The sequence below is a fragment of the Harmonia axyridis genome, chromosome 6 (assembly GCF_914767665.1).
Source record: "Harmonia axyridis chromosome 6, icHarAxyr1.1, whole genome shotgun sequence".
NCBI classification, from domain to species: Eukaryota; Metazoa; Arthropoda; class Insecta; order Coleoptera; family Coccinellidae; genus Harmonia; species Harmonia axyridis.
The window spans coordinates 35,797,552-35,823,418 of NC_059506.1; the positions used below are offsets into that span (position 1 = coordinate 35,797,552).

The 25,867-nt window shown below is 34.0% G+C and overlaps 5 protein-coding genes across 5 annotated transcripts in view; 2 read left to right on the forward strand and 3 right to left on the reverse strand.

The window, feature by feature from the left end:
- Positions 1-28: 28 nt before the first annotated feature.
- LOC123682082 (probable methylthioribulose-1-phosphate dehydratase) lies at positions 29-1,749 on the reverse strand. The gene is made up of 5 exons (XM_045620479.1): positions 1,616-1,749; positions 938-1,089; positions 665-862; positions 331-587; positions 29-264 (listed from the first exon to the last, which is right to left on the reverse strand). Exons 2-5 carry the CDS (start codon positions 1,023-1,025, stop codon positions 88-90), a joined length of 720 nt encoding a protein of 239 aa, XP_045476435.1. The 5' UTR covers positions 1,026-1,089; positions 1,616-1,749; the 3' UTR covers positions 29-87.
- Positions 1,253-2,253, forward strand: LOC123682083 (39S ribosomal protein L41, mitochondrial). The gene is made up of 3 exons (XM_045620480.1): positions 1,253-1,501; positions 1,562-1,662; positions 1,980-2,253. Exons 1-3 carry the CDS (start codon positions 1,345-1,347, stop codon positions 2,208-2,210), a joined length of 489 nt encoding a protein of 162 aa, XP_045476436.1. The 5' UTR covers positions 1,253-1,344; the 3' UTR covers positions 2,211-2,253.
- Positions 2,254-2,349: 96 nt separating this feature from the next.
- Positions 2,350-4,045, reverse strand: LOC123682084 (lipoyl synthase, mitochondrial). The gene is made up of 6 exons (XM_045620481.1): positions 3,884-4,045; positions 3,489-3,824; positions 3,278-3,434; positions 3,135-3,192; positions 2,924-3,082; positions 2,350-2,769 (listed from the first exon to the last, which is right to left on the reverse strand). Exons 1-6 carry the CDS (start codon positions 3,929-3,931, stop codon positions 2,412-2,414), a joined length of 1,116 nt encoding a protein of 371 aa, XP_045476437.1. The 5' UTR covers positions 3,932-4,045; the 3' UTR covers positions 2,350-2,411.
- A 4,322-nt stretch (positions 4,046-8,367) lies between these two features.
- Positions 8,368-18,102, forward strand: LOC123682808 (neuropeptide-like precursor 1). Its single transcript, XM_045621604.1, has 5 exons — positions 8,368-8,583; positions 11,608-12,013; positions 12,069-12,374; positions 16,742-16,913; positions 17,348-18,102. Exons 1-5 carry the CDS (start codon positions 8,524-8,526, stop codon positions 17,466-17,468), a joined length of 1,065 nt encoding a protein of 354 aa, XP_045477560.1. The 5' UTR covers positions 8,368-8,523; the 3' UTR covers positions 17,469-18,102.
- Positions 18,103-18,544: 442 nt separating this feature from the next.
- LOC123682079 (protein gooseberry-neuro-like) overlaps positions 18,545-25,867 on the reverse strand; it is a 32,209-nt gene continuing 24,886 nt past the window's right edge. Inside the window, exons 4-5 of the mRNA XM_045620477.1 lie at positions 21,412-21,605; positions 18,545-19,302 (exon numbers count right to left, since the gene is read on the reverse strand). Coding sequence (XP_045476433.1) covers positions 18,838-19,302; positions 21,412-21,605 — 659 coding nt within the window. The 3' untranslated portion in view covers positions 18,545-18,837. The remainder of the gene's footprint in view (positions 19,303-21,411; positions 21,606-25,867) is intronic.

Sequence of the window (25,867 nt, forward strand, 5' to 3'; positions counted from 1 at the left end):
GTTGATCCAAAAGAGAAATATTCAGGTGTTAAATATATCTATATTTATTTGGGAAAATATCATATAAAGTTAATTTCAATATATTCTTCATTGGTCATGTTTCTTGGCCTCCTTTTCTTCTTTCTGAAACTTTAATTCATACTGGAGAGGAGTAAGATCTGTATTCAGCCCATGCAGTTTCATCTGCACAACGATATCAAAAAGATAATCATAACATTCTGTCATAGTTTTCGCTTGTTGCCAAGAATCACCCCAAACATAAACCTAAAATTTATAAAATCGACATCACAAATCAATAAATAGCCATAAATACTAAAGTTGAATACCTACTCCATGTCTCCTGACCAAAACAGCACAAGTTTCTGGATACGAATTGATAACTTCCGACAAGCGTTCAGTCAAGTCTTCTTCAAATGGTGTATTTTCAATAATAGGAACGATCAGTTGTTCATCATAGCGATAGTTTCTACTTAGTTTATGGTTCCTGATTCCCTTTATCATTTCTAGATGTGTACATCTGAATTCTTTTCCAGGAAAAAGCATGGTTGCCATAACAGCTGCTTTAGAATGTGTATGTATCACGGCACCTATAAGTTAATTTCAAACATCATATGTATTCATCAAGTTTCAATTTTTCCTTCTATTCTTCTCTTATCATACCCACCTGCATTTCGAAACTTGTAAGCGCACATGAAGAGTGGCGTACATTGACTTTTGCGAAGTTTTTTCTCCTTTGGTGGTAATTCCAAATCATTTCCAGACATGTCCTGTACAAATAAATCATCAGGGAGTAGTCTTTCTTTTTGCACTCCTGATGGGGCGATAAATATTTTGTTGTCCAATTTTATGCTGATTCCACCACCTCAAAGAGCGTACTAATATAATAAATTTTTCTATAATTTTCCTATCTTTGAAAATAATAATGAAATATGAATACCTGTTCCTGTAACCCATCCTAGATGATAAAATTGCTTGCATAGTTCTGGGATTAAATTTCTAGGATGTTCTGCTGATGAAGAATCCATCGTAGACCAATTACTTCTAATAAGAAGCGAAGAAATCTTACAACAATATTTTTTATTTCCTTATCTAGAATGAAATGTAAAAGATAAAAAAAGTAATCAAGGAAATCGCAATATTTAAAGTTGAAAAACAAACAATTAGTTCAACTTGAATTATGAATGACCTTGAAATTTTTTAATTATTGTTCTATGCATGAACAAATAATTATTTCTCTATGGTTCTATGTATTTCCACATAACCTACAAATTTCCTAACCTAAGAATTGTCAAATGATAAAAATCCAACTTTGAAAGTCTAGGATTTAAAAAGAAAGAGAATATCATGTTTTCAGCGCAACTTCAAATTATCAGAAGCATAAGCACTTCAGCAGCGAGACATGGAAAGAAAAATTTTCGAAAATTTCAGTTGTTCAACAAAAGAGGAAATAGGCTATTCAAGCAAAATATGAGAGAAAATCCACAACCGGATCTATTGGACAGTAATGATTTGAAAACGTAACTTTCGGCTTGAAATTTACAGAAAAATTTTTTTCTTACAGAAAGAGGTGTAAGAGATATTGGTTATCGTGTTGGAAATAAATTTGTAACAGTACCTGAAAGAATCCCAGAATTGATTGTTCCTGATTTAACAGACTTCAAGGTGCGTTGTTGATTTACTTTAAAGTAGGTCGAATTTGAACTCTTCTTTATGACTACTTACTGTTATTCGAAATGTCTCAGACTATGTAGTACAGCATGTATATATACTGAAGTAATATTGATATTGCTATTTGACAAGATATCTCACAGATATTATGGTTATCTTAATGATATAAAATGGTTATTTATCAGGTTTTTCCATAACATTGATTAAACTTACCATATTATTATCATATCAAAAAAATGGGATGTATACAACTAGCAAGAATTATTATTTATTAGAAGTAAATTATGTAACAACTTGTATTGCTTTTTCAGTTAAAACCATACGTAAGTTATAAAGCCCCCGATATAAAGCAAGACGAATTTACAGCTGAGGATTTATTCAATTCGGTATATGCCAAAAAAATTGTAGAAGACTTCAATAATGGAAATTTGAATGAAGATGGTTCACCCAAAGAACCTTCAGATGAAGAGAGAATGACTCCAGAAATGGCAGAACTAAAAGCTAGACAAACAGGAACAGATCTATTTTGTAGCAATGAATAACATAATTTGTTTATTAGTCTGTAATAAAATCTATCAACAATGATGTAATTATTATTTTCATTTCTGCAGGGGGTATATTATCAATTTTTTTTTAACAAACCTATTCATATCTGGGAAGGAAATAAGTCAAACTCAAAAATTCAAAACAAAAATATATTATTTGCCAACATTTATAAATATTTATCTATAAGAACAAATGAATTATTGTGCTTCTTTCTCGATTTTCCTATTCTTAACAATGCTTGATATGAAAAATTCACCAGCTTTATAGGAACTTCTCACTAAAGGTCCACTTGCAACATATAAGAAACCCATTTCGTTACCTAAATTTTCCCAATGTTTGTATTTCTCAGGTGTTACATATTCCACAACTTTCAAATGACGCTTGGTTGGTTGCATATATTGACCAAGAGTTACGCAATCCACCTGTGCTTCTTTCAAATCTTTCAAGGTTTGTTCAACTTCTTCATCTTTCTCACCGAGGCCCAACATTATTGAAGATTTGGTTATAACTTCTGGATTGAAACTTTTAGCTGCTTTCAGAGTAGACAAAGACTGCCTGAAAAGAATTTCAAAATTCATCATTAAGATTTGAAATGTACATAACAAATTCTCAATTAAATGTAATCCTGAAATTGCTTGAGAGTTGTCAATAAAATAAAATTCTCTATAGAAAGCATTAATATTTCTTCAATAAATAAAAAACTATTTACCTATATTTTGCTCTTTTATCTCTAACATATGGAGTTAACTTCTCCACAGTTTCTATGTTATGTGCATATACATCAAGCTGGGAATCAACTATCGTCTTCACACAATCTAAATCTCCTCGGAAATCAGGAACTAAACACTCTATAATTATAGATTTGTTTCTGGAAAATAGTAGTAGTAGTGATGAATTGGTTTTGAATTGATTTATTTTACCTTTTCTTAATCTCTTTTACAGTCTGGGCAAAATGATTGGAACCACCGTCTATCAAATCTGAAATAAATTACCTATTTCACAAACTAACAAATACTATAAAAATTTAGCAGAGATAATATTTGAAAAATTTCAAGTTACTCACCATCTCTATCAACTGAAGTCATAACAATATAATCTAAGCCCCAAGATGCTATAGCTTTTGCTGTATTTATAGGTTCATTAGGATCTGGTGGAGGTGGTGTCCTAGAGGTTTTTACAGAACAAAAACGACAACCTCTAGTGCAAGTATCTCCAAGAAGCTAAAACGAAATTGTAAGATACTGAGTTTTTGTGTGAATTAATAAATTATTCACCATTATCGTAGCTGTGGTTGTTTTATGTTCCCCACCACCCCAACACTCTCCGATATTAGGACACCTAGCTTCTTCACATACAGTGTGAAGATTTAGCCCTCTCAATTGTTCTTTAAGCTTAGAAAAGTTTTTTCCTGTGGGTATTTTTGTTTTCAGCCAAGGAGGCAGCCTTAATCGTTGATCTTCCCCTTTATCTCTTTTCAATTTGCCCTCGTAGTTCTGCCAATCTTCATTATGCTCTGGTAATGAATTCGAATTTTGAATGAACTCTTGAAGATTTGGGCCATTAGCTATACGTTCTCTTAATTCTTCTAGATGACTCTTGTTCCTGATAGGCTGATAAGTTTTGATATGTTAATATTTCTATTTATAACTCATTTGAGAGACTATCTTACATTTTTGAGATTCCTGGAAATTTTGCAAATATTTTTTGAAACCAACATTTCAGTAAAGTTAAGAGAATCGTTTCATAAAATCATGTAAAGTGAAATGTTTCGTAAGATCATATCACCTAGAATTTCAAAGTTTTGACATCGATGATAACCTTTTATTTTGATGTCAGAAATGTCAGATCTTAATCAGTTTATTGGAGCTACGAATCATCGAAGATATCTATGGTTGATTATTGATCTTGGACTAGATTGTCGCAACTATTGAGATTTTACACCTTTTGATTATAATTACAACAAATTTCAGGCAGGATTTAAATCTATAAGCTCCCATCTTGCAGCTACAATTAACCCTTAAATACTCTGTTTGAAAATTTATCAAGTGTTGTCGTCTTCCTACCACAGGTGGCGTTTTACTCAATTTGTAGAGAACATTTTTGCCAATTTGTACCGAAGAAGAACCCATGAGTCAAATTATAGGATTTATAGGTTTGTTCTTTCGATAAAACCACCAATGATGGTGGGACGAGATTTAATCTAATATTATCACTAATATCGCTTTAACCCCACTCATGAATAGTTTTTTTCAGCTTGCCAGAAATGTTTTTGGATTTTTCTTGACGTGATTTAAATACTGAAAATAATCAGAAAATAAACTGAACAGTTTGTATGTGGAAAATTGATTTTTTTTGTTTTAAATTAGTTTTTTGTGATGATTCATACACTTTTCGACCCACTCTTATAAGCATAGTAATTCTTGGTTTTGACATGTAGATTGAAAACCATTAAAAGGAAATGTTTTGCTCATACAGAATACAGATGATCTATCTACTGATAATTAAAACATATATAATTAGAGGAATCTATGTAAATACGAATATTTCATATAAAAACACCTTTAGCAATTACCGATCCAAAGAAATTTTCGTTCATTCTCATTTACAAAAACCCTGTATATTGCGCACAGTTCTACTACGCCACTGATATGGCGACTTATTGAAATCAGAACTCTCACTTAGTTGCCAATTTTCCTGATATATGTGATTCTTGCTCTTTTCTCACGTTCTATGCCACCCTAACGAGCCCCTTATGGCTGGAAAATGTGAAAAATAATGAACCTCTTGAATTTATCACCACCCTTAACGACTTTTCGAATCTCAAAAGTGCGATATTTTACATTGCCCACTCAGAGACGAGAAAATCATAAGGGTGTCGACACCTAATACCGATTTCATTACATACAGCATGGTTGAAATGTTTTTTCCTACTTTTATCTATAACAATTGATATTTTAGTTGAAACCACCCTTAGCAAATGTTAGAAGTGTAAAGTTCTGAAAGAAAACAGCGAATTATACTGCAATTGAATTGAAGAATTGAATAGGTGTGTAGTAAAATCGTGAAGAAAGGATGATATGGAAAGCTTCAGAAAGTAAAAGAAAAGCCTTTTTGTTCCCAGGATTTACTTATGTGCATTCTGGGATCTTGAGTTTGTTCTATTAGAAAACATTATTTCTTATTTCAGTTAGTTATATTGTTATAGAACCTAAAGAGTTGAATTTTTCAACGTTTCCTTAGCAATATTTGAAAATTTTTTTCACGACATTCAGATTAAGATTTCTGTTAATCTATGGTTTCTAAAAGATATTTCCATTAAGTTTAATCATGCATTTGTTGTAAGAAGAGAAAACTAGGAGAATGTCCATTCAATACAATATCCTTATCCTTTTTAAAAGGTGTTCATTTGCATGATAACAATCCCATACTATCTCAGAATGCTGATTTTTTATCCTTGAGTGAGATTGTAGTGAGGAAATTGAATTGGGAGATAAGGGTAGGAAGGACCCCATGAAAGTTTCCTTCGTCGTGAAAACCAATATCGAATCTACACCCCCTATACAATATTTTCTTGCTAAGGGGGTGTAAATATATTGTCGATGACCTTAACAAAACTAAGTCTGCAATCGAAAAGCGAGTTCTTTTACATAAGAATGCAGAATATGCTGAGAAGAAGATCCTTGAACTGAAAAATACTAGAATTTAAATTACTAGTGAGTCGTCTGGCTATAAACATAATACCTTTCGAAAGAACATAGCTAGTGACTTAAAATTTTTAGGGTGATTTGATTATTTGAAACAAAGAAGATACGATAATCGTATTTTTCACTTCGAATGTGGAATTTATTGAATTTTGTGGATATTACAGGAAGGTCAAATGATTTTACTCGATCCCACGTTCCCTCTATAGTATATTTAAAAAAAAACAATATGATATAAATCTGGTTCTCTATATTCGATGGAGAATTTCATTATCAACCCAGAATAAGCATCCAGTGATATATTGCCTGGCATATTCATGAATCCAGTGAAACTGTTGCTGAATTCACAGCCATTTAATGTATAGCTTGAACAGAAATTAATTTGATGCTGTGAATGCGTATAGTGAGATTAACGGAAGTATTTATATCCCAGGGGTTTATGGTAATATCGGATATTAATTTTCTATGAAAACACTGATTTTCCGTTATTATTGGACGTATGTGTATTTTTCGAGAGAAATTTAATTTTGATTCGATTGATTTTCCTTCAAAATGATATCTCTATTATGAATGTTTTTTCTATTGAATTACGTCTTCTTTAATAGAATATTACTTTGGGTTTCATAGGACTTGTTTATAAAGGACCCTTTTAAAAAAGAAATACATAAATATAGGTATATTTAATTGAATTTTCGCGATTTATGACTTCAATATTGACAAGACTGTTTTCGATTGATGAAAATGTAAAATTTAGTTATGAAAACATCGAATCTCAGTTTCTTTCCGTGTTTTTCGGAAGTCACAGACTACTCCACACTTTGAGGAATTTTTCCCCATTTAAGGTTCTTCCTCGATAACTCTTGAAGTATTCATTCAAGGTATAGGGTTTGCTCAAGTAACACCCTCTATTTTTGTACGTAAAATTGACTGAAATAATAAAAAATATAGGTTCTGATTTGAAAATCTTGATTTTTGATGAATTTGAGTGGTCCAAGTTCATGATTTTCTTATGAACACCCTGTACATTTTTGTTCCAAACCGCAAACAGTCTTATAATACTACATATTTGCAGAATCGAAATAGAAAAAAAAAATTCGAAAAAAACTTTTTCTGTCGAAAAATTTAAAAAAACGTGAGTCCTCATCGCACTATTTTTTATGAGAATCCCATTAACTCATGAATCGTCGAGTTTTTACCCAAGGTATGGCATATTGTCGAAATTGTCGTCAAGAAAGCTATCTAATCATGCAATAATATACTGGGTGTGCCATTCGAAATAAGGAAGTAGTAGTATGTTTCCGGTGTAACCGGAAGTTGTAGAGATCTAAGAATATTTTAGGGAAAAAGATCATTGCCTCAAACCTCGCTATGCAAGTTTCCAGCTTGAAATTATGATTAGTTTTCCATAAACGCTTAATAAGCCATCCCGGTGAATCACCCTGTATACTTACAATTATACAATCGACACAAAATTAATGAAAAATGTTTATATATAAGGTGTCCCATCAAAAGAATATCTTTGAAATGGATAACATGTTTAAAAACCTGAAACGGGATGCTTTTCGACAAATATAGGGTGTCCTATCTAAAGAAACCAACACTCCTCTATATCTCTAAAACGGTAATTAATTCCTGAAAAAAGTATAAGAATTAATCGAATATCTCGAACTCGAACAGAAACCAACATATTGTGAAATTATCGACAGAGTCATTTTTAAGAAACACCATGGTACTCGAAAACGACTCAAGATGTCTGTGATTTGCCTTTTGACATCTTATTATTTCTAAAAATGAGATGCAGATCTTGAAGATTTTTCTGTACCTAAGTCTCATAGCTCTCGAGATGCTGCCAGCGAGCATCGAATTTGTGACACCCTGTATATCTGAAAGAGTTTAAATTTCACTTATGATCCAATCCTCATTTTCGTTTTAAATCTCATCAAAATCGGACGAATATAACGTGAGATATTGAGATCTCAGAAATTTTCCCAATTTTGCATGTTCAACGCACACCCTGTATCTGGAAAAACGGAAATTTGTATGGGACACGTTAAAGACCAAACGGAATATCCATACCAAATTTCATCAACATCAGATAATAATTGTAGAAATCGACGCTGTTAAAAGATTTGCTGACACACAGACCGACAAATATGAAACCAAAGTTGTCCAGGATGGTCTAAATTGCATTTTGCTCGTGGAAAACTTCAAACTGGAGACGAAGAGGTTGTCACAAAGTTTCCTCAACCTTCGCCAGACTCCAAAGCAAAAAGAAAAGTGCTGATTTTCCCCCCTGAAATTCACAGCTTTCCCACATTTAGAAAAACATCTCGCATATAAGCCCTCCAATTATTTCCTTCACCCCTAAATCCTCCGGTTGCTGATGCTCTTGCGCAACAATTTCCACCCCCGTTTTCCCAACTACCTACTATAAAACAGTCGTCTGGCGGCACTTTCCCTCATAATAATCTTCTCGATTTTCCACGCATCCGTTCTGAAGCAGCCACTGGACCAGTTGATCTCGGACGCAACAGTTTCTCCCTTCTTTGTCAGTGTTTGGGCAGTGAGCGCAGTTTGGGTTTTCCGGCTTGTTTTTCTCGTTAACGTCATGGTCTCGCGCTTTCCCCTGAAGTTATTGCTGGTTTTTCTCTCAGTTTATGTTTGCATGGTGAGTTGTTTCGATTATTTTGTAGAAAATTGGTAATTTACTCGTGTAAGGGTTTGTTAATAGCTATTTTAATACACGAGTTAGCAACAATACGCTCCATTTTTTTCTGGGTTATAAAACTTTTAATCGGAATAGCCAAAAGTCACAGAGAGTTGATTAATACTCGTTAATATGAATTGGAGCGAAAATATTAATGTTCAACATTAATTTGATATGAATAGGTATACTCTAATCGAATTACTTGTTGGTTTTTCTCTCGGTTTAAATCTTCAGGGTAAGTTTTCATTATTTTATGGATAATGAGTACCTAATCTACTTGTTTATTAATGTACGGGATGGTTAATATAGCTATTTTAATACTCGAGTTGGCAATAATACGCTCCATTTCTTTTTATGAAACTTTTAATCGCAATTATTGAATATCAGAAAGAGTAACTTAATATTTGTTGATATAAATTCGAGCGTGAATATTAATGTTCGACATTGATTTGATATGAATAGCTAATCTTTTGTCTACCAAATTATGGAGGAAATCAGAAGAGTTTCTCTCGCGTTTACATATTCAGTGTGAGTTATCTTTATTATATTTTATAAACTGGATAATCCACACGTGTATTAATGTACGGGATGGTTAATAACTATTTTAATACTCGAGTTGGCAAAAATACGCTTCATTTCTTTTTGAAAGAAAAATTCTGGGTTATTAAACTTTTAATCGTAATTATCAAACGTCATAAAGGGTAGCTTAATATTCGTTAATATGAATTCGAGCGAAAATATTAATGTTCGACATTAATTTGATATGAATAGGTACTCTTTTGTCGACCATATTTTGAACGAAATCAAAAGACTCGTTGATGTTTTTCTTGGTTTACATCATCAGGGTGAGTTGTTCTGATTATTTTGTAGAACCTGGATATTCCACTCGTGTATTAATGTACGAGATGGTTAATACCTATTTTAATACAAGATTTAGCTACAATACGCTTCATTTCTTTCCGAAAGAAGGTATTCTGAGTTATAAAACTTTTAATCACAATCATTGAACGTCACAAAGAGTACCTTAATACTTGTTGATATGAATTCGAGTGAAAATATTAATGTTCGACATTAATTCTACCGAATTTCGGAAGAGATCAAAAGACTTGTTGGTTTTTCTCTCGGTTCATATCTTCAGGGTGAGTTATTTTTATTATATTGTAGAAACTGGATAATCCACTCGTGTATTAATGTACGGGATGGTTAAAAGCTATTTTAATACTCAAGTTGGCAACAATACGCTTCCTTTCTTTTTGAAAGGAGGCATTCTTAGTTATAAAACTTTCAATCACAATTATCGAACGAAGCAAAGAGTAGCTTAATATTCGTTAATATGAATTCGAGCGAAAATATTAATGTTCAACATTAATTTCATTTGAATAGGTACTATTTTTTTCACCATATTTTGGACAAAATCAAAAGACTATTAATTCGAATAATAGTTTAATGAGTTTAATCCTGTGGAAACTTATATCAAAATTCAAAAATTCATTTTTTCTCCTAGTAAATTCCTACCTACTTAATAGTTTCTTACATTAACATACAGGTTTTTCAATAGCTAATTTAATACACGAAGTAATTAAAATTACGTATTTCTATATCGTATATCTCTTGGAACTTTCAATCACAATAAATTAATATCAATATGAAGTTGGTTATCAAAATCGTGTTATATTGACTTAAATTGGAGGTACAAATTAAAATGGAAGATTCCTCGGATAATTTTAAGAAAAAAATATAAACATGGAAATTATTGATTGAGATGAAAATAGGATTTAAATTTAATGGAGAGTCTGATACTGTTTTCTCCAGAATTACGTGGTGAAAAATATACAACAAGATTTGGAAAAAAAAAATATTGGGAATATTAGGGAATAACGAAGTTGTTCGAATCATGGTCTACAGATAGATAATTTACAAAGAAGAATAATGAAGAAAAATCAAAGTAAATATCACAAAAAGAATTGCCAATTTACTGATGAAGAAAAACCACGATTTCAAATGAATTTTCAATCGATCCAAACAAAATCAGGACGTACTTATTTCCTAGAATAGCATGAAATATCAAAATACGCCTTTAAATCAGCAAGGCATAGACGTATCTACAACATCGATACAATACAGTTGATTTGCAACTAGTGTTGGTGTCCGATAACCACAAATATGTCACATTTATCTGACGTGTGGGCTAGATATTATTCACATGTTCAATGAATCGATTCATGGGCTCGGCAAATACACAAAATCAAGCTTCATTGCATTACCTTAATTTTGGTGTACCACCTACCCGACATACAAATCGATTGGCTCATGATATAGGTAGTAGGGACATTGAATTTAAATTAGCAATGAATAATCAATGAGCAGCAAATGCTAAGCTTCAGCAAACATTTTCCAATAAAACACAAAATATTTAATATTCATCTAAATCTGTTATATCGGTTTTAAAGTAGGAGAATCATTACCAGAACATTTTTGGACAGGTTTGCTTGACAGAATGTTTTTTGTTAGTAGAACATTGTGTGTCTAGTAGAAAAAGCGATACTTTGCCGGATGAAAATCCAAATTATAAACAAACGTGCTTCTTCTCCTCAATTTTTCACCCAAATAATACATACAAATTGCCTAATTGAGTGTAAACTATGGGCACATCCATCAGTTTAATGAAAAACCTGCCAGACCTCTCCTAAACAAGACTCTTTTACAAAAGCTCTTACCAGCCTCGTTCTATGCTCACTTTTCCACTCCGTAAAAAAAAATTTGAACGCTTTTTGTCATTATAGCCTCCCTTTCCACAATGCAGAATTTAATCTGCCATCAAAGGGATTTAATTCCACTAAAATCGGCTCCTCAGCATTAAATTTTTCTTCAGTCTGGCTATCTCATTCATCCTTCGTTTATTGAAGTTACGCAACGTCTCTTTTGTAATTTCTTTTTGAAAAGGAACAACGAAGATGTCGAGTTTCATCTCATCCTTTGTTCCAGGTTCAATCAGATGAGCCTTGCAATTTAGACTTTGAACGAACCCTCCAAACTCTCTTTGCCCCTCAAGAGCAACCAAGCCCTCAAATAAGATCTTTGAGGAGATACTTTATCTCGATACTGCACAGCATGGTAGCTAGGGCTGAAGAAGCTGAAGGCTGGAACACCTACGTTTATCCCAAAAGAAGTTTGGAAGCTTTGGCTAGAGCTGGATACCTTCACACTTTACCAGATGAAGAGGATAACCAAACAGACAGCAACGATAAGAGAAGTCTATCCGCTCTAGCCAAGAATGGTCAGCTTCCTGTTCATAGACTTAGAGATGAGGAGAGTTTCAAGAGGAGTGGCACTCCAGTTAGTACAAATGACATCAACAAGGAAATGCAGAAGATGTTGGACGATCTTTACAGTATGTATTTTACTTCTTGGTGTTAACTTCATCTTGACTATCTGTTATTCTACAGACAATCTAGCTCAGGTGGAAACTACCAAACGCAACATTGCCTCAATAGCTCGTGATGGAGGCTTTTTAGGCAAGAGGAATGTGGCAGCTCTTCTGAAGAACGACAGGTATTTGAGTAACATGTTGAATGGTAAAAGGAACATAGCTTCGGTGAAGGCGAGTTACAAACCTAGGTATAAGAGAGAAATGAATGACTTGGATTACTATGAAGATGAGGACTACCAGAATCTTCAAAACATTGATAGATATGAGAAGTTGGTGGAGGAAATTCTGGAAGGGCAGCAGCAGCCTCAAAAGCGGTTTTTGGGTGAGTTGATAGATACATACCTTTCAATTGATATATTTGAAGATCAGAAGATACATATGTCTACTACAATTGCTTCATTTGAAGTGAAAACATAAAACATTTTTAAAAGAATTGTAGGCAAAGGGTTGGGTTAGGTTAGGAGTGTTGTAGTTGATTTAGGTTAACTCAGGTTATGTGAAATCAGAGAAAAGTTCAAAGTGCGCATAGAAATCTTAATAGCCAGATGTTCTATTATATCTAAAATGTGGAATAGTTATTTATAATACAAGTGCAGAAGGCATTGCTATTCTTCCACGAGTTCACAATTCAAAAACGAGCCACGAAGTGGCGAGTTTTGGAATGAACGAGTGGTAGAATGAGCCTTCTGTACAAGTATTATACATTATTTTCTCTAATTCATTGCATATTTATTGAAATTAATGAAATATTTCCATAAATATAATTTAGTGATTTTTGCATTGAAAAATGTTGGTTGGCACAACTGATTTCTTTAAGGCAAATTGATGAATTGACAGATAAAGCCGTGGCGGAAAGTTCGGAGTTCCAACATAGAATAATAAAATATAACCATGAAAACTGTGCGTTTCTGATATATTCTCGCACGATTTTGTTCTACAAGATGTGGAAGAATGAACGGAATAACCACAGAATTAGAGAAATTTAATTTCCGAAGCTATTATGGCTGTAGAGAGAGACAGTCTAGAGGGAGTATCCAGATACGCTGGGAAAATAAATGGAAAAACCTGCAGTTTTCCGATAATCTGGGTTTTCTATTAAACGTCCAGAATGGTAGATCGTATACGCTCTGAATTTTATCGATGCTGGGCAATCTTTTCACATCGCTTAGCTTCAATTAAAAGGATATCTGGCTAACCTGACGTTATATTTCATGTTTCTGTCGAAAACTGTATCGGAAGAATGATTTCAATTTGTCGATAAGGCACAGTCAATCGATACAGTTTTACTATATAGGGTGGCCATTTGAAAACGAAACAGACGAGATTACAGACGAAATAAAGTTTTTCGATAGAAATGCTCGGACAGGTCGATTTCTGTTTCGAAGGGGACAACTTAAGATGTAGGTTACGGACGCATAGCGCTTCAACCCTTGCTGCTACAACCCCCACCCCCAATTTTTGAATAGGGAAGATGGGGTGAGTGATACCTCAATTTAAAGGTATTTTATACTGATTTCAGCACAGTAATTGTTTTTTCATTTTATGCATTAGTTCTCGAAATATTCATGCGTTAGTTAGTTAGGAAGGAAGCCACAGTCATGGTTGTTTTGAAGCAAAAAATGTCGATTTTTCACAAAACACTACAAGTGCCATGAAAACACTACAAGTGCCATGAAAACACTACAAGTGCCATGAAAACACTACAAGTGCCATGAAAACACTACTTCATTTTCAAATACTTAGTTAAGAATATTTCGAGAACTAATGCATAAAATGAAAAAACAATTACTGTGCTGAAATCAGTATAAAAATACCTTTCAAATGAAGTATCACTCACCCCATCTTCCCTATTCAAAATTTGGGGGTGAGGGTTGTAGTAGCAAGGGTTGAAGCGCTATGCGTCCGTAACCTACATCTTAAGTTGTCCCCCTCGAAACAGAAATCGACCTGTCCGAGCATTTCTATCGAAAAACATTATTTCGTCTGTAATCTCGTCTGTTTCGTTTTCAAATGGCCACCCTATATATACAAGGGGTAGTCTTAAACGTTTTAGTAAAACGTCATAACAGCCATTCATTGAATGGTACTAGATTTCTTTAGTATATAACATATCTAGTTTTTTATTCATCTAGTTTTTGTCGTACATTTCTTCATCCTTTTTTTATTCGGTTGTTCTAGTTTTACAATGAACATGAACGAACTTGCCTAAAGCGTTTTCTCAACGATATCATCAAGTTTCTAATTTGAAAATTCATCTATTTTTCTTTCTTTCATTCATTTAACCTGGACTATTTTATTTTTCATCTTTTAGCAATTTGTGCCTCTAATTCATCCATAATTTTAACTTGTTTAGTTTTACTACATGTATTAATTTTCAATAGTGAACAAATGTGCACAGTCAACGAAGTGAAGCCAGTACAAATAGGATGAATAAGGTCAATATTTTTAGTTTCGTTACATAGAAGACGTAGATACGAATGACTAGATATTTCAATACCTCTTTGATAAAAACGAAACTTTGTACTGAAGCCTGGCAAAAAAAATGTAACTTCTCGACATTTCGACACGACTTTTCTCTGGGAATTTCCAATTCTAGAGCTGGAATGTTGGCCAGATCATTCAAAATTGAATTCAGGGCAATATAACAGCGTATAAGATTTCGATATATGTAGATTGATAGTTCATGTGGAGAATAAATTGGAATTCGTGAACCATGACAATATCGATTGAGAGAGGAACCTCCTATAAAAAAAAACTTAGAGTAATGTTAAGTTTTGGAAATAATTCGATGTATACAGAGTGTTCCTCTGGAAGGAAAATGAGGGAAACATGATTATTCCTATGAAAAAAACTCCCATAAACATGGCAAACGCTTTTTTATAGATACAGGGTGTTTCTTGTACTACTGTACTTTTTTGCGACGATTCTATGAGTTTCTCGAATCTTAATTAATCTTCGGTACAGATTGGGTAAATAAGTATCAAAATCTATAACAAATTCATCCACCACAACTTAATAACTGGATCTTCAAAATAATTTGGATTTTCGTGAGGATTACTAGAGAATTGTTTGAAATTTTTTTCACGAAATCGGTAGCAGATACGACAAAACTACAAACCAAAAAGTGTAGGTAATACTAGACCAAAGTTTTGTCTCACATTTTCTAAACTACCAGTGGTCCATCAAAAAAAGAGTTCTGGAGGAAGCGAGCACTATTTCAGAAAAAATATCACCTTATAGATTTGCATTCAAAATTAGCCATAATCAAAACTTTGAATTGAAATATCTATGCTAAATTTGAGTTGAAAATATTGTGAAGGGAAGGTGCTATGAGACAAAAATCTGCACCCTGTATCTCGAAAACAAAGCCTTTGCAGGCTCTTATTCATAGAACTCTCTTTTCTTTAAATGATCTGTAATTTTAGTTTGTACCTCTAATTTAGGAACACCCTTTATATGTTGAGTTGTGGGATTATATGCCAGTTTATTCTTGAAAACATTAATCTATCTCTCTGGAAACATTTCATGAAAAATTGCACAGAATTCAACAACCAGCATAATTGGCAACATCTGGATTTTCGCAGAATTCTGTGAATTTTGTGGGAAACCAATGCTTTCCACAATTTTCCATACGGAAAATTACAATTCCTCGTTGTATAAATAGAAATTTCACGTGATTATTCAATTCAAATTCAAGCGTTGGTATGTTGGTGAATCCTTTGTGATTTCAAAGGGTGGAATTCTGCTTTCACGCTGAAGATATTTGAGGAAAGGAATGAAAGCTTATGGAAATATTGTTTTCTCATTTACATCTGTTAGTACTCATTCCAAACAATAATAAATATTCGACATCTTCAGGCTGTGCCTTGGTTAGCTTCCATAATTCAAGGGCTCTCGAATAAAAGTGTGAGAAATCTTATTTGTCAGAGAATTATAAAGGGTTTTCAAATGAGAAAATTCTGCTATCAGTGAAGCTGTTGCTTTTCAAGATGTCATCTTCTGACTAGTAAAAACTACGCCATTACATAAAATGGAAGCACACATTGCTTCAAAAATGCATTGAAATGTAGATAACTTTCTCGACCAGCTATAGTGAAACTGGTAGAAGAATTTGAGCTATTGGGACAAGTAAGTGATCTGAAGAATCGAAACCTACGTCGCTCAAGAACAACAGAGAATATGGCTGCTATAATAATCAATGATTCTGATGGCCGAAATTGGTAGATATTGATGTGGACAAGATTACGCTATTTCTTGTAGAGGTGATCACAATTGGCCACTTCTTATTTGAAAACCCTTTACCAAGTAACTTTGTTAAAACTATATCATGAGATCCAAATGGTTTTCTCCCACCCAATTTTCTTGAAATGTGGAAGCTAGCCATTGGACATCTGCTTCAGGAATATTTTTGATGATGAGCACAAATTGCAGAAGGAATATATGATAAATTTGCAGATATCTCTAACGTAAAATATTCTTGCTATGGTCATAGGTTGCAATATAATCATAATTTAATATTTATAAAAATGTCAGAGCCTGAATTTTTTCATGATTTCCAATAAGAGACCATAACTTCCTCAAAAAACCCTGAATCTAATAGATCAAGAAAGGGGTTCAACTATTACTCTTATCCAAACTTAGCCTTATTATCACCTTTTCCAATGAACAATTTATTTCACTCGAAAATAGGATCAATTGCCAGAAATGGGTGGTACAATTCTCCAAGGAGCTCATCAATACGTTCCACTTCAAACACAGGCAAACGTCACATAGGTTCACTAGCAAGATTAGGGTGGTTACCCACTATCCGAAATGTCAGAAGATTCAGTAGATCAGGCAGGTCGTCTTCTGGCAGATGCAGGTCAGACGGCTAGAGAAGATGATGTTAGATGTCTAGATTGTTGATGTTTAGATTAGTCTATGTTTGGATGTTTTAGAAATAGAGAACGAAACCTTATCCAGAGATGTGTAGGTGTAAAGTAGAGTGACAATGAACCAAAGTCCCTAAAGTAGACAAAAATATAGCGATGAATGTCTTGAATACTTAGATATGAATAGTCAGCATCACCCTCTGTGTACCCCATAAGATATTTATCGCTATGTTTTCTATCCCTTCTCTTCTAGGTCTCTGTGAGACCTCTGGTGAGTGGAAAAATTCCTACACATCTGGAAGACATCAACGAATCAAATTATCTAAGCTATTAATATTAAAAAAGAGAGATTCATTGTATATGTTAGTTATCCTTGTTAAACATCGAACTTTGAATATGTTTATGATTGTTGTTGATTTTTCAGGGAGGCTTCCTCAGATGGGCAAGACGAAGACTACTTCCTCACCGACAACACCGTAGATAACAAACGTTTTCTACCAGTACCGGCTATGTGGAAAGTTCCATTGCAAACATTCAATTACTAATGGCTAAAACATTATTAGAACTATAAAAAAAATCATATTTTGACACCAGGACAACTTCCTGGTGTCCAACCATCAGAAGATCACATCGAAACATATCACCTCCCAGAATAGTTATCAAATGTGATGGGATTTTCCATGAAATAAAACGGACATATCTTTCTTGAAAAAAAAAATCATACAATATCATCTCCTTTTGTCGAAAGGAAAAAAATCATTGTAGAAAGGCCAACTGATATCGATTTAAATCAGAGGATTTACCCTCATAACTTTAATGATAACTAACACTCTAATCTAATTCCAAAATCTCCATATATGACTGAATTTTTAAATGCGAAATGGTTATTGGTTTAAAAATAATGAGCGCGATTTTGGATGGAATTTTATGGAGTGATATACATATTTAGTCATCTGTTCCTGGCTGGAAATTCATGACAATATGTTGCTGTATTTGACAATACTTGATTGACACTAAAAGATTAACTCGGACAATAAATGTATTAACAATAATGTTCATGTAAAATTTTATGAGAGCTTTCTATATATATGGAATAAATTATTGATTAAAATCGAGATTTAAAATGTATTTATGTATATTTAGTGTTCGTCTTGAAGGGAAATACACATATGAACAAGACTAAGTGATTTTCATTTATTACCACACCTTTTATTAATCTCTGTCATCTCTTCTAATGCCACCATCTGGTTTGGTGCTAATTGTTAGCCCCCTGGCTTGAGCGATTTGACACCTTTGGACTTTTAGCTGTAGACCTATTCGAATCAAGTCAATGACCATAAAAAGAAGTGACACCTGTGGGTAGAACTCAAGAAATATTAGGTTTATTGAACCCCTAAATTTGGACTCTCTTTGATAGATACATCCTTCACATACGAAAATTGAAATGATAACACTTTATGATCTGATACGTTTATTTACAATTCTATACAAAACATGAATTATACAAATTCAACAACTTGATGACTTTATCGGTCAAAAAGTTTCTGAAAAATTGATATCACACTCATACAAATACCAATCAGCAGCATCACTGATCACAAAGAATATGGTTTTTCCTATTTAGATGCAGAAGACTGGTTTTCCAAGCTTAAAGCTCAAGAATATTGATCTCAATTTTCAAACCACAAGTAACATCACTATTGTCGTTTGAGGTACCATTTTTTGTGATGAAGGCTTAAAGATGCTCAACAATATCAACCTCGAAAGTTCTTATCACTTGAAATGTACAAAGTCTGCATTGCAGCACCAATGCATCCAGTACCACGTTTCCTACGAAGAAAAAACCATTTTCTGGAGGTAACCTAGCTTTCCAAAGAGCCCCCAATTCTTAGAAAGGTAAGAATCCCAACAACATCAACCCCAAAAGTTCTTAACACACGAATTGTACTGTGCTTGTGTTGCATCACTAACACCACTAGCACCATAACTTCTGTCATCAGCAGTACCACCATTCGATGCAGGCAACGTACCACTGTTCCAAGAGGTTCTATTCCAACCCGTGTTCACAGGATCACAGTTGGTTCCTCTAGAATCTTCATTCCTGAATATCCTGCTGAAGTGATCCCTCTGAAAGCATAAGTTGTTGGCGTTGATATAAGCTTGGTAGTCGGCTCTTGTGTTCTCGGCAGCTGTTGCAGGGTTATAGCATGACATCTGTTGGAACATGTTGTAGTTAGCTAGTTGAGACCCACTCCAATCTTGGTAGTAGGAGGGGTTGAAGTGGGATGATGTGTTTGGCATTGAAGATGACGCGAAGGCTAGACTTGATGAGGTTGTTTCTTGCTTTCTCAAACGGGCTCTTCTGTTGGAGAACCAGACCTGTAAAAATATTAGCTTTAGGATTAGGTTGCTAAAAAGAGTATTATAGTTTTGTGTTTACTTCGCGATATAGATGAATACAAGAATTAGAAACCACATAAAATGAATAGAACTATGGAACAAACAATTGTGAAGTCTTGCTGCTGTTTACTACAATATCTTTGAGGTCAACTCCTCTTCTTAACAGTTTTGGAGGTGCGTAACATGAATCTTCAAAACAAAAAATAACTCAATAATACTTTGGAGGATAAAATCTAGGGAATAAGAGATTTATCTGGAGAAACTCAGCTGGACTGTTGAAAGCGCTGAAACATATTATACAAAAGTCCAGAACAAGCTGAATCTTCACAGTATTAGCCAATGCTCCCAAATTAGTCAAGATGGTAGAAGATCTTCTAGAGAAATGTTGAGCAAAGTATAGGTACTTTCAATTGCACATTTTTCCCGTAAGACCTCTTTTATATAAGTAGATTGGGCAATATCCTATACTCATCAATTAAAGTTATTTCGATAAGAAATTTTGATATCACGTAAGTATCTATAAGTGATAGCTTCAGTAGCTAAAGCTTCTATGTCTATTTGTTCCTTTCGCATTCATAATTTGTATTTTATTATTAGTTAAATGAATCTAAAGTTTTAATAGGTCTGTTAAATTGGTAGAGCAATGGACTAAAGTGATATATAATCTGGATATATAAGCGAGTCAATTAGATCTATTGGCAAGGTAGATCTTAGGGATCTTCTCTAGACTAGCACAAGACACGTGTGTCTTCTAAAAACATAAATCCAGAGAAAATAAAAATTTTCATTGTAGTCACTTCAATGCTAACACCCTTTTAGCAATAATCAGTTGAAAAGATCATTATGATTTCCCCAGAAAAAGTTTTCACGATTGTAACTATATTACATAGCTGGCTGCATCCATATCAAATGTTCATTCTGGTCGATCCATTCAAACTGAAGCTCCAAAAGTTCCGGGAATATTCAGAGTTCCGGGATGATCCCTCTCCTATCAAAACGGGTAAACATTTTCAAGTTGAAATTCCAGTTCTCTATTGATTCTGCACAGGTATGTAGCTCGCGTATTAAACTTCCTGTTTCCATAGAAGTCCACATTGAAGCGTGACGTCACAGAGATAAAAGGAATGGTTTCGAACATGTCATGGACAGGGGTGGTAATCGAGTATAATCGGGGTTGGAATCGTAATCGTAATAATACTGATAAAGTTCTGCAGTCGAGTATTTTGGATGCAGTAATCTCTGAGCCAATTAGGAATAGAATAATAGGTCTTTACCTAAACTGCTCTCTCAACAAATTGAGGTATTTGATATATACAGGTCCTTGTATCCAGAAGACTGCTCTTTGTTGAAGAACGTTGACCTTTACATTTAGTTTGAAATAAAAATTCTGTTGTTTTTAAAACTCTTTATCGAACCGGTTGTCAAAAATTGTCTCACTATGTTTTCTTTCTAAAATTATATCAAGAAATTCATGCCAAAACTTTTGAGGCATATTTTATTCGAGTAGTTGCAAAATATGATACGATCAATTGTACAAAATTTTGTGTAGAAGTTCAAAAAAGATTCTTCTTCAAACTTCGATATCTTAGGAATTAATTGACATATTCTGTAGAAATTTGGTGTTATTATTTATTTATTATTATTATTAAGTTATTTGAAAATTTTGTTCCTGAAACACCTCAACAGATATATGATTTTTCCGAAAGTCTTCTTCAAGTTAGGTGCCTAAGTAATGAATACATTTTTCATTCGATACAGTACGCAAAAGCTTGTGACAAAGCGTCAGTGATTTTCTGAGCCTTTGTGAATTGAAAACAATGAAGGGATATTATTTTTAAATATTTTTAGTATCAGTAGTTTTGAAATGTTGATCTTTTGGTAAAATTCCCAAATCAACTAGGTATTCAAAACCTCCTTATCTCTATACTACTCTAGGTTTTCAATGAAACAAAAATTAATCAACCAAGAGTGATCCCTTGAATACGTTTTTAGTTCCGAATGGACAACTACTCTGTCGGATAGTTTATAGCACGAGGCAATATTGGAAAAACCCCCTATCCAGAGGAACGATAGGAAAAGTACAAATACTTGTATTCTAGCTTCCGTTAATCCTGTTTGTTGGGCAATGTCCTCTCTGACGTAAACATCAGGGTAATGCGTCTTAGCGAAGGCTCTCTCCAAGGCCTCAAGCTGTTCTCCAGAGAACGTTGTTCTTGACCTCCTCTGTTTTCTCTTCAGAGGAATCCCTGGCTCAGACTCGGTATCGCTATCTCCGTCCTTTCCTGGAAAAACAAATCGAGAATGTTATACACTGGACACAAAAAAGTTAGATTTTTGTAATATACACTCATTTCATTTTGAATAGCCCGCTTTCTGGACAGCTGTCGCTTTTGAAGCTGAAATCTTTTGACATTTGCCAAGTAAAAATACGCCTTTACTAAAATTTAAACGAAACATGTTCCAACAACGTAATGAAATTGTTAAAATCCACTACAAAATGTTGGAAATTTTTTTAATATCAAAGTTCAAAATTTTTAACCCTTGATTTGCTTTCCTCCGGCCACCCTGTATCAACAAATCCTCGGATCAAAAAAGAAGAACAGTAATATATCGACCAACTGGTCAACGTGACAGATGAAATATACACTGCATCAAAGTGTTAAATGATGAATGTTTGGCCATTAAGGATTCTTCCTTGGGGGGCGACTCACAGAAACTCTTTATTGACCCCCCTTCGATTATATGAATAAACTTGAGGGAATTGGCCACACTTGTAACTGATTTCACTAATTAATAAAACTAATATGTACGTCAGACAATTTTTCAAGAGCAGTTACAGTCTTTCTGTTAAGAATGCGTCGTTAGAAGTCTTATTAGGTTTATATTTATTGATTCTGATGAGGAATTTGATATCTATCATCTACTATGAGTTAAGTAGGTACCATTGAGTAATAAACATATATAAAGGAAGTATACGCAATTTTTACATGTCCCCAACATGGTTAGATTACGTTGTCGGATTGTGATACATTTTCAAATCCACAATTTTACTATATCGTTATGAATGTATATTATATTGAATGAAATATATTTATTTGTGTGATTCTCACTTAAACATGCAAATTTGAATTTTTGGAATCCGATATTTTTCCTAATTGTCGAATTCATAATAAACAGAATATTCATTATTTTCTGTATCTACCTGCTGAATTCCAAGGTTTGGCAACTATTGCTCTCCTAGTGTCATCCGTTGTTTCACGTCGTTTGGCGCGCTTGAAGTTTGTTTTCTGATTTTCTGATATATTCAGGTATTCATTTCAATATGTTTTGAGTAAATATGAAACGTTGATTCACTCTGGGACATAAGAAGTGCGTTCTTTGTGGAAAAACTCGCGAATTTAGTGAAAGATCGTATCACTGATATGTTTTCATTTTGGCGCGCTTCATATCAAATTTGATAGTTCATGTTGGGGACATAATATGTTCACTGAAAAAGACATATGATCCCTCTATCTATGTTTATTACTCTGAGGTAGGCACTAAAGGTACATTTCCCTTGAGTATATTCTGCTAAGTTGTGAATTCTTGTACTTTTCGATTGTTTTCCTTAGAAATGAAGAAACACCTTCAGAGAATGAAAGTACTGTCTAAACTCGTCGTCAATTGGCTAAATACTATCGATAATTCAACTCCTTATTGGAAAACCATTCATCATCGCATTTTGAAAAAAAAACTCATATAATTTAATATCTTGAAGAAACGAAATACAATATTTCTAGCTCTCATCGCCGACAAAAATCGTGTTAGAAGAACATCATCTAAATCATTGTACAGTTCTTCTCTTCATTTCAACAGGCTAGATGGTGACAATGGCATCTTGTGTGGGCTCCAATACCTGCCTAATTGAGCAGCAAGATGTTGGCTATTCTGTACTGCAAGCTGAATGATTGATGATCTAAGAAATGGGAACAGTACACATCGGAAAGGTGAACATTCAGGCGTTGATCGAATAAAACTGATTTTTTTTTTTTGATGGAGTGTTTTGATGAATTGCGAAGATATGAAAGATATTCTGCAAAGTAAAAGGTAACAGGTAGCCGAAAAAATTGTGCACTTTTCCCACATAGATTGTTTTCGATTATTTTCCTTTTATTCATTTACAACTTATGTGAACACTACTGTGTCAAAAAAATTTAGGTGTACAACTTTGCTTCAGCCGTTTTGCAATAGATGGCTGAAGCAGTATGTGGTAGTCGAAATAAATGGATCGTAGATGACATACAATAAGATCAGGTATTTGTAAACATAACGCCATCGAAATTTTAGTCGATTTAAGTCTGCATCATAAAGTTATTCTCGATTAAACATGTCAGCTTTCGAGCCAAATTCTCGTCATTTGCGAGAGGTTTCAATTTTCTGCTTTAATATGAAAAAATCTGTGGCTGATGCTCATCGAATGCTCCCAATTTCCTATGGTGTGGCCGCTATTAGTGAAAGAATGTGCCGAGAATGGTTTCAACGCTTCAAGAACGGTGATTTTGACGTCGAAGATCAGAATGGCGATGAAAGAGAGAAGGTTATCGAAGATGCAGAATTGGAGGCATTATTTGATCAAGACACCTGTCAAACGCAACAAGAATTGGTAGGAACATTGGGAGTGACGCAACAAGCCATTTTAAAACGCCTGAAAGTCATGGAAATGGTTCAGAAACAAAGAAATTGGGTGCCTTACGAATCAAAGCTGAGAGATGTTGAACGACGTTTGTTTGCTTATGAACAGTTGCTTGCAAGGCAAGTACGGAAGGGATTTCTGCATCACATTGTGACTGGAGTCGAAAAATTGGTTCATTATGATAATTCAAACCACAGAAAATCATGGGGATATCCCGGCCATGCTTCCACGTCAACGGCCAAACCGAATATTTACGTTTCCAAGGTCATGCTCAGTATTTGGTGGGACCAGCTCGGCGTAGTGTATTATAAGTTGTTAAAACCGACTGAATCAATCACATGCGATCGTTATCGAACGTAATTAATGCGTTTGAGCCGAGCACTGAAAGACAAACGGCCGCAATATAACGAGAGACATGATGAAGTGATTTCACAGCATGACAATGCTCGACCCTGTCCACGCCAAAGGATTAATTTTTTCTCAACATAAATATTTCGTGGAGAAGAGTGTAGTTTTTTTCCATATTTCTAAAAAATATTCCTCTGAAAACAGGTAATATTTTATCTGGTAAAACTGGTGGGAAGCACAAACCTGCTAACGTTTCAAATAGCAAAAACCCACAAAATACGCTGTGTAGGTTCAATGATGGTAAAAACAGCTTATTCAGCCCAATATAGGGCTTACACTTGTACCACTTATATATCAGTAATCCTCAATGATATCGTTGAAATTGCACAATGGTCTTTTAGGATGAAATCATTACGTAGAAAATTGGAGTGAATTCAATGTGAAGAGCTGCCTTTGAGAGCAGTTGAATTTTCGCTGGGTTTATGGATTTTGTAGGCAGCAGATGTTGCCTGAAATATTTTGTATGATGGATAATTTCAATTTCGCTCGGTGTGATGACCACACGTATCCACTAAATCGAGTTATGCTCCTATGTTTCACCAAGAGGCGTGTATAGTTTTGTGTTATTTGCACAAAATTAAAAATGATGGTTTCGTGTAGGTATTCATATGGTATTTAATGAATAATTCTGCAGTTTTGTTCGATTGAATAGTTGAGAAAATGATTTCTGAATGAATCACCAAATTTGTTATTTTATTGTGTCAGTTACAACTTCCGAAAGTTACCAGATATCCTTTCTGTATATTTTGTTTATTGAAGTTATGAGAGGTCCTATTTTATGAATGACTCCTTCTTCCTTCGAGGCCAACATCAAGGGTTCAGAACTAATATCAATTTGCATGCTAGCCACCATTTTGACACACATTTCGAATCTGAAAATACTTGGAACAAAGAGAGTAAAATCCGTGAAATATTAGCACGAACTGATCTTTACTGCTTTTCTCAGCGTAAATCAGCATTATTACCTTCTGTTATTGGTGAAAGAGGCGAGTCTACGCTTTACTTTATGAATTTCAAGAACACAGACCCCACATCATTCATTTTGTGTACGAAATTGTTCGGGGAAAAATAAAATCTAAGCACCCTTGAGATTTTCACGCTCTCTGTTCTCGATAATGAATTTTAAATCGGGAATAACTCCAAATTACAAACAAAGAGTTTATTACTTATTGAAATAACTAACAATTATTCTCTTAAGAGTTTTGTAAGCAGATAGACCTACACAGTTATGAGGATGATAGGAATTTCTCAAAATTGAAAGTGGACTGATTCATCAGACGTCCTGTCAAAATTCCTGTTTTTGTACATAAGCGGACAACTTTGGTTCCGCCATTTTATCCGGAATTCGAGGCTTTATTGTAAAAAACTGGTTATACATTTATGATGTATAGTATTTTCTATCGCTGGCCAGTACTTCCTCTCATATAGTTGAAAAAAAATGGTCATCTTTTGAAGCGATTCACG

What these genes read in the sequence shown, in the direction of transcription:
- LOC123682082 (XM_045620479.1), bottom strand. Translation starts at nt 1,025, where the DNA reads ATGGATTCTTCATCAGCAGAACATCCTAGAAATTTAATCCCAGAACTA. An exon ending in TTACAAGTTTCGAAATGCAG is followed by an intron (nt 588 to 664) that starts GTGGGTATGATA and finishes ATTAACTTATAG; the next exon opens with GTGCCGTGATACATACACAT. An exon ending in TTTTGGTCAGGAGACATGGA is followed by an intron (nt 265 to 330) that starts GTAGGTATTCAA and finishes TATAAATTTTAG; the next exon opens with GTTTATGTTTGGGGTGATTC.
- LOC123682083 (XM_045620480.1), top strand. Translation starts at nt 1,345, where the DNA reads ATGTTTTCAGCGCAACTTCAAATTATCAGAAGCATAAGCACTTCAGCA. An exon ending in ACAACCGGATCTATTGGACA is followed by an intron (nt 1,502 to 1,561) that starts GTAATGATTTGA and finishes TTTTTCTTACAG; the next exon opens with AAAGAGGTGTAAGAGATATT. An exon ending in CTGATTTAACAGACTTCAAG is followed by an intron (nt 1,663 to 1,979) that starts GTGCGTTGTTGA and finishes TTGCTTTTTCAG; the next exon opens with TTAAAACCATACGTAAGTTA.
- LOC123682084 (XM_045620481.1), bottom strand. Translation starts at nt 3,931, where the DNA reads ATGTTGGTTTCAAAAAATATTTGCAAAATTTCCAGGAATCTCAAAAAT. An exon ending in TTTCCAGGAATCTCAAAAAT is followed by an intron (nt 3,825 to 3,883) that starts GTAAGATAGTCT and finishes AAAACTTATCAG; the next exon opens with CCTATCAGGAACAAGAGTCA. An exon ending in GATAAAAGAGCAAAATATAG is followed by an intron (nt 2,770 to 2,923) that starts GTAAATAGTTTT and finishes AATTCTTTTCAG; the next exon opens with GCAGTCTTTGTCTACTCTGA.
- LOC123682808 (XM_045621604.1), top strand. Translation starts at nt 8,524, where the DNA reads ATGGTCTCGCGCTTTCCCCTGAAGTTATTGCTGGTTTTTCTCTCAGTT. An exon ending in GATGTTGGACGATCTTTACA is followed by an intron (nt 12,014 to 12,068) that starts GTATGTATTTTA and finishes GTTATTCTACAG; the next exon opens with ACAATCTAGCTCAGGTGGAA. An exon ending in TCGTCTTCTGGCAGATGCAG is followed by an intron (nt 16,914 to 17,347) that starts GTCAGACGGCTA and finishes TTGATTTTTCAG; the next exon opens with GGAGGCTTCCTCAGATGGGC.